We start from the raw sequence: 7500 nt of genomic DNA on the forward strand, positions 1-7500 counted from the left end.
TGACATCAGGCGGGGTGAGACAGAGTGAGGCGGGGTGAGACAGGGTGAGTGAGTGGGTGAGTTAAACATGGTGTGTGTGTGTGTGTGTGTGTGTGTGTGTGTGTGTGTGTGTGTGTGTGTGTGTGTGCTTCATAGTGGTTTAGTTTCCTGTAATGTGTCCGATTGCGTTTCTTTGGTTTCACGCTCAAATGAAAGCAGGAAACACAGCTAAACAAGGCCTAAGTGACTAAGACAGTGACTAAGAAGAGGAAGAGGAAAAGGAGTAAATCCTTGTACAGTTAGTTTGACAGTCGCTGATTCAAACTAAACTAACACGCTAACATCTCACCAGTCAGCGTAAAACTCACCTGACAGTCAGATGGAAACACAACGTCAGACTGTGTGTTATGTGTGTGTTTGCCCTGAACTGAGACGAAAAACCCCAGGAGGTCAAAGGTCATCCCACCCAGAGTCCTGGCCGTGGGCTCGCAGCCCCCTGAGAGGTCAGACAAACAGCAGGGTGTGTGTTCTCTGCCAGTTAACGATTGGTTAAATAAATGGACGAGCTCCCTGTAGTGTCATGACACACACACACACACACACACACACACACTGCTGTTACAAACTCACAGTACAGTTACACTACAAGCTCGTCTGACCCCAGTGTGACCTCAGTGTGACCTCAGTGTGACCTCAGTGTGACCTTGGTCTCCTCCTCAGGTGGATCTGAACCCTTCTGTCCGTTCCACAGCGATTTCTGTTCCTATTCAGTCCCGACTGAGCTCCGATCCCCGGTAAGGTTGTAAATCTTTGCGTTGGCTCTGCTGTGACACAGAGGCGTTCTGTAACATCTGGAGCCTTTGAACGCGTGTGTTTACGCTGACGCAGCCTGATGATGTCACACCTGGGATCTCTCCCCAGGTTACAGACGGAACGCCACTTTGTTTAGTTTCACCATCTTTAATGAAATGAAGCAGCTCTGCCAAAACACACACACACACACACACACAGCGGCTGGCTCCTTCTATGTCTTTATCTCTTTGCCAGCATCCAGCACTCCTCTGTCCTCGTGCCCAGTTTGCCCCCCCCCCGCCCTCTCTCCCGCTGGGTCAGGGCACGCCAGCACTCTGGTGGGAGGGCGTGGGTTTGGACGGGGGGTGGAGGGGGGCTTCAATCTGAAGCGGCGCCCACCAAACGGCGAACAAGCGAACTCTTAATGGCTCCATTCATGGGTCGTGCTGTGTTGAGTGTGAGGCTCTGCTGAGGGTCTGAGAGGTTAAAGAGACGTACAGCAGAACACACACACACACACACACACACACACACACACACAGCCAGCCGGGCCGGTCTGAGCCTCCTGTGTGTGTGTGTGTGTGTGTGTGTGTGTGTGTGTTCCTTAAACCTTTCTCTGGTTAGATGTTGTGGTCTTGATGTTGTTGTCTCTCATGTTGACCTGTGGAGCCTGAAGGTCACGCATGCAGAGACTAAACACGTGTAAGCTTCATGTTCCCTGCAGCTGGACTGAAGCTTCCGAGCCCCTCGTCTCTCGTCCGGCCCCCCCAGAGAGACGAAGGTCAGAGCTCCACTCTTAAAGTCCAAACATGGTGAAAATAAAGACGAGACGTAGAAGTCAGAATGTTAGAGGAAGGAAGAAGAAGAATGTGATGGAAAACAATCAGATTGGGTTTGAAGACCACATAGACAGTTAAGCTCCTGCAGGACGGCCCCCTCACACACACACACACACACACACAAAGCTCACCTCTCCTCTGTGGCCCACGTAGACGAAGGTGCACATGGGCTGGAAGGCTCCGGTGCCACAGGCCAGCAGGTGCGTCCGGTTGTACGGCTGCAGGAGACGCACAAAGTTTGCACACTCGGTCTGCGAACACAACAGAGAGCAGAACCGGGTCAGAGAAGAAGAAGGAGGAGGAGGCCGTGTTCTGTTGAGACGTGTTACACCAGAGTGCAAGCGAGACACTCAGGCCACACACACACTCAGAGGAAGAAGAGGGCACGACTACTTCCTGTTTCCTGTCTGAACAGAAGCAGCTGATGTTGGCGAGTGTGAGCAGATCAGTGAGTGAAGTTAGCAGGTCAAACTCATATCCTCACAGTGTGTGTGTGTGTGTGTGTGTGTGTGTGTGTGTGTGTGTGTGTGTGTGTGTGTGTCTGTGTATGTTTTCATTTCAATCTATTGAAATGAAAACATCCCAAACATCTCTGAGTTTGTTATTTACACACTGAGCTTCAGCTTGTTGACGTTCTGACTGAAGAGATGTGACGCGCTGCTCTCCTGTTGTTGACGGGGTGTGTGTGTGATTGTGGCGCTCGGGGACCGAAGGGCGATCAAAGCACGTCTCTTTCTACTGCATCTCTCGGTGTGTGTGAGGTCTGAGACAGACTGACGGAGAGACAGATCTGCTTCTGCTCTGTTCTGCTTTGGTCTCAGATCTGTTTTGGCCGCCGAAACGTAGATTTGGACCGAAAAGTTTGGTAGAGAAAAGAGGAAATCTGTCTTTTCATCCACCGAGGATTGTGGGATTCCTACAAGTGTGTGTGTGTGTATGTGTGTGTGGTCTCTCTCTCTCTCTCTCTCTCTCCCCGTCTCTCTCTCTCTCTCTCTCTCTCTCTCTCTCTCTCTCTCTCTCTCTCTCTCTCTCTCTCTCTCTCAGCTCAGGGTTTGGTGGAAACATTCATTTATTAATCTTTAATTATCTCGGGAACCTCGGTCAACCACGAGCCAGAGCTTTCCCAGCAATTCCACACACTTACACACTTACACACACTTACACACACTTACACCCTGAGGTCGCGCTCTTCTTTCCTCTGGGGTTATTAAAGAACAGTTCAATGTTTTAATATCAAACCAATCTAAATGTAATTATCCTAAACACACAGCCGCTCCCTCGCCGCCGTCACGCTCTGATTGGACAGCAAAGCTACCGGCACAACGTGAAAGCATGCAGAGGAGCGCTTCTGTTCCAAGGAAAACGTTCCTGTACGTACAGAATGTTAACCAGTTAGAGGTAGGGAAGCGGTGTAGCGACTCTACGGCGAGATGGCGAGGCGGTGTGAAGGCGTTCTGCCAGCGCTTACACGTTGTGTTAGCGGCGTCTTATCTGAGTCAGGAGGAGACTGCCATTTTGGACTCATTTTGGTCATACTAACAGGAAATCACCAACACACACACACACACACACACACACAGATCACAGAGGCAGATCAAAGCGTCTTCAGTGAAACGTTCAGTCGTGGTAACAAACGATAGATTTCTCCAAACATCCTCCGACTCGTTTCCTTGTTTCAGTCACAGTGGAAACTTCATCACTTTGGTAATGATTGGATTAGATCGGATCCTTGGGGTCACAATCTGTGTGTGTGTGTGTGTGTGTGTGTGTTGGTGGTTACAGCTGAAGCCAGCGTTGTATCTGATACACACACTCTGTCTCTGTGTGTTTGCAAGAACTGTAAATAATGACTGAGTTCACGACGTCATGACTCAGAGTCTCCCTCTCTATCTCTGTCGGTCAGTCTCTCTCTCTCTCTCACTCTCTCTCTCTCTCTCTCTCTCTCTCTCTCTCTCTCTCTGTCTCTCTCTCTGTCTCTCTCTCTCTCTGTGTCTCTCTGTCTCTCTCTCTCTGCCTCACTCTCTCTCTCTGTCTCTCTCTCTCTCTCTCTCTCTCTCTCTCTCTCTCTCTCTCACACTCTCTCTCTCTCTCTCTCTCTCTCTCTCTCCACACAAACGCCCCTAAAAACAATGTCTTGACCTTTCACCTTTCAGTCTCCACCAGTTCTTTGTCAAACTCGGTTATGTTTAACAGACATAGACAGCAAACATGAGATGGAACGTGTCTGTGTGTGTGTGTGTGTGTGTGTGTGTGTGTTTGCTTTGGTATAGAGCAGTAATCAATCAATTTTGGCACCAAACAACTCACGAAAAGGAGAGACGTGAAGGAATGCAGAGAGACGTCTGTCCAGCATAATGCAAACAGACAAACATCTCTGTCTGTTTAACACACACACACACACACACACACACACACACACACACACACACACACACACAGGCTCACTTTCTTGTTCGTGTAGGTTACAGGTCTCAAGTTTTATAACCTGTCCAATAAGGCATCCTGTCTCCTGCTCTGTGCTATGGACAGCACAGTAGCACACGCACACACACACACACACACACACACACACAGGCCAGCAGAGCCATGTGAGTGACGAGTAGAGGAAACACCTAATAAAACTGATATAAGACACCCAAGGCTCACCTGCCACTTCAAACACACACACACACACACACACACATGCTAAAACCGGTTCCAGATGGAGATGTGTGTCAAAGCTTTTGCTCTGAGACAGAGCAGGTACAGAAAAAGCATCACTGTGTGTGTGTGTGTGTGTGTGTGTGTGTGTGTGTGTGTGTGTGTGTGTGTGTGTGTGTGTGTGTGTGTGTGAAGCAGTAATTAGTCTCCGTTTATTGAATCACTGACCGTCTGTCTTTCTTTCTTTCTTTTTCTCTAAACATGTCAGGTCGTCTCATTCTGAGCTGGATGTGGTTCTTTTGTTACCTTGTAGTTACTTTTGGTCTCTCTCTCTCTCTCTCTCTCTCTCTCTCTCTGTCTCCCTCGCTCTGTCCCTCTCTCTCCCTCCCTCTCTCTCTCTCTCTCTCTCTCTCTCTCTCTCTCTCTCTCTCTCTCTCTCGCTCTCTCTCTCTCTCTCTGTCTCTCTCCTCTCTCGCAAACATAATAAGAATCAACCGTTCCTCCTCCTCCTCCTCCTCCTCCTCCTGTCAGTCTCTCTCCTCTCCTCAGCCCTTCATTAAGCTCTCTCTCTCTCCCTCCCCCCTCTCTTTTCTGTTTTCCTTCACCCCCTCCCTCCCTGCTCCTCCTCCTCCTCCTTCCTTTGCCGTGGTAACGCTGTCCTCTTTGTTGTTGAGGCGTCTCAGATGTTGTGTGTCCTCCTCCGCACCGTCGCTTCATTAGATAGAGTGTTTACATGTCCTCTGAGCCAATAAAGTTTGTCAGAGTAGAGACTTCAGTGCGAGGCTGTAGGCTAGGAGAGTGACGTGTCAGCGTAAAGTCAGCACTTCCTGTCCATAACGTGCCATTGGGGCGCTGCTCTTCATCCAAAGTGTCTCCACAGACCCACAAAACCTTTGTGTGTGTTCCACAACAAAATGCTGAGCTGTCAATCACTCACCTGTGGCTCCTTCCCCCTCTGAATACAGTCGTCCCTGTTGCCAGGTAACGGGGGCCAGTAGATCTGTGAAGGGAGCAAAGATGGAGAAATGGTGAAAAGATGAACGACTCCATCACTTTACAGTAACGCACACACAAATCTGAATGATCTCCAGCACAGGCGACCTTCAAGCAATTAGAGCTAAATTGAGCAGAGCGGATCTCGTATGTAGGATGAAGGAGGGACGTGGTGATGAAGAGCAGGAGGGTTGAGGCTGAAAGCTCTAGTTGGTAAAGCTGAGAACCCTGATTGAAGAATGACGGACGCATTCATCACTCCAGCGTTACGTCGGTGAGGCAGAAGGCCACACAGGTGGATGATGAGGTTTCCATCGCCGCAAATCAGACCTGGAACGCAGCGCCGCTACAATGTAAACAAATCAACTTTATGGATGTGAAATTAGTTCCACTTTCCCATGTGGGCCCAGCTGGGACAACAAGTGAGGGAACATGAGGAGAAGGAGGAAGGAAAAGGCAAACAAGCTGCTGAGGATTTGCCAGTTTAGCCCAATAAAGAAAAAGAAAACGCTAAATAGTGAAATTAATGTGGGTTTGCGTGACAGAGGCGTCCAAAAGTGGGATTAGTGCCACAAATACTGGACTTCTGAGCCAACAAAGGATTTAAAAAGTCAATACATTTTTATAGATGGATGGAGGGATGGAGGGAGGGATGGAGGGAGGGATGGAGGGGGGATAGATGGAGGGAGGGATGATGGATGGATGCAGGATTACGTTTGGCCAATATTTACGCCATAACTTCGAGGTGGTTTGTGTTTCACCATTTTGTTTAAATTTGAATCTAAATGTATGAAAGTGAAACAATGAAGCTTTGTGCTGCTGTGAAAGACTTCTGTTGGCTCCAGATGTTAAGAACCTGAGGTGGACTCCAAAGGCTCCTGCGGCCTGACGAGACCTTCTGGATCTCTGAGGCCCATCAGTTCCTCTGACGTCCTGAGCTGTGGTCCAAGTTTTCCTGATGGGGAAAGTCCCGGCGTCTTCCTCTTCCTCCGCCAAGGCAACGAGGAAGAGGAGAAAGTTTGATGTGCATGAAATAGAAATTGGACTTTAAACACCCGGGCCGCTTTGCACCGCATGAATGTCTGTGTTGAGCCTGGCTGGTGTGTGTGCGTTGGTGTGTGTGTGTGTGTGTGTGTGTGTGTGTGTTGGTGCACACAAAGAGGCTTTTGTCTGTTTCGGTAGGAGAGAGGATTTGTTTTTGCTAACGGGAAAAATAGAAACCAGAGAGGAAAACAAACGCTCCTGACTTTCATTACTGTGATTGTGTTCATTGTCCGTGTGTGTGTTTGGATGGAGGGGACGTGTGTGTGTGTGTGTGTGTGTGTGTGTGTGTGGGTGGGGGAGCTGCTGTGGTTGTGACGGGGTCATAAGAGTGTGTTTGTACTAAAATAAGATGGATAAAGCGATAGAAACAAAAACCATTATAGCTGACAGAGATCCACAAGTTAGAGAAGAAACAAGAAACAAAGCCAGAGTTTCAGCTTTGGCTCAAGAAGAAAATCCAGAACAATCCAGCCGCACATTCAGCCTGTGCCATAAGTGAGAGTGAGAGTGACTCAGTGAGTGTTTGAACAGCCTCCTCTTCCTCCTCTTCCTCCTCATGTGGGAGACTGAGGCTGAGCTTTATGTCTGAATCCTATCATGTCTACTAGATATGACTGGAGATCATTGCAGTGAAACCGAGTCCACTTGGTTCTGTGGAGCACCTGACCGGGTCTTTCTGGCTTGCAGAGGCGTGGATCTGTGGGTGTCCATGGTTGGTTTGCCTGAGTGGAACCCTTGGCCTGTTACAATGGAGCCGGTGCAGAACTAGGCTCGGTTTGGATCTCTGGTAGAGTCAAGGCTGATGAAGAGCAGCCTGATCACACAGCTGTCTCACACAGAAGCAGGCAGGAGGTCGACCCGCCCCTGACCCAGCTGGCACCGGGCCGAGTCGCTGCATCGCAGGATTCCTTACATTGTCCAGGAGTTGGCCGACCTCCAGCAGCCATTCCTGTTCCTTCCTGCTTCTGTTGAACCTTTTTGACTCTTCATCATGGCGGCTCCCACTTTAAGTGCACTTCAGTCGTGATTCCACCCTCAGTCTTTGATCTGGGACGTTGTTTTGATCGTAGCTGGAGAGAAGTGAGACGGGATCTCCTGAACGTCCTGAATGAATCTGTGTGTTCACTTTCATGATGTAAGTGAACACACAGATTCATTCAGGACGTTCAGGAGATCCAGTGGGCTTTGTAGCCGTTGAGGAATGAGCGAAAGT

The 7500-nt window shown here is 49.3% G+C and overlaps 1 protein-coding gene across 1 annotated transcript in view; it reads right to left on the reverse strand.

Annotated features, from left to right (window-relative positions):
• The window catches only part of sema3bl (sema domain, immunoglobulin domain (Ig), short basic domain, secreted, (semaphorin) 3bl), a 25016-nt gene that overhangs the window by 15143 nt on the left and 2373 nt on the right, over nucleotides 1-7500 (reverse strand). The window contains exons 2-3 of the mRNA XM_076136965.1: nucleotides 5188-5250; nucleotides 1742-1861 (exon numbers count right to left, since the gene is read on the reverse strand). Of these exons, the coding sequence (XP_075993080.1) occupies nucleotides 1742-1861; nucleotides 5188-5250 (183 nt within the window). The remainder of the gene's footprint in view (nucleotides 1-1741; nucleotides 1862-5187; nucleotides 5251-7500) is intronic.

Source organism: Genypterus blacodes, unplaced genomic scaffold, assembly GCF_046128005.1.
Source record: "Genypterus blacodes isolate CSIRO-AG114 ecotype Tasmania unplaced genomic scaffold, CSIRO-AGI_Gbla_v1 ptg000288l_1, whole genome shotgun sequence".
Classification (NCBI taxonomy): Eukaryota; Metazoa; Chordata; class Actinopteri; order Ophidiiformes; family Ophidiidae; genus Genypterus; species Genypterus blacodes.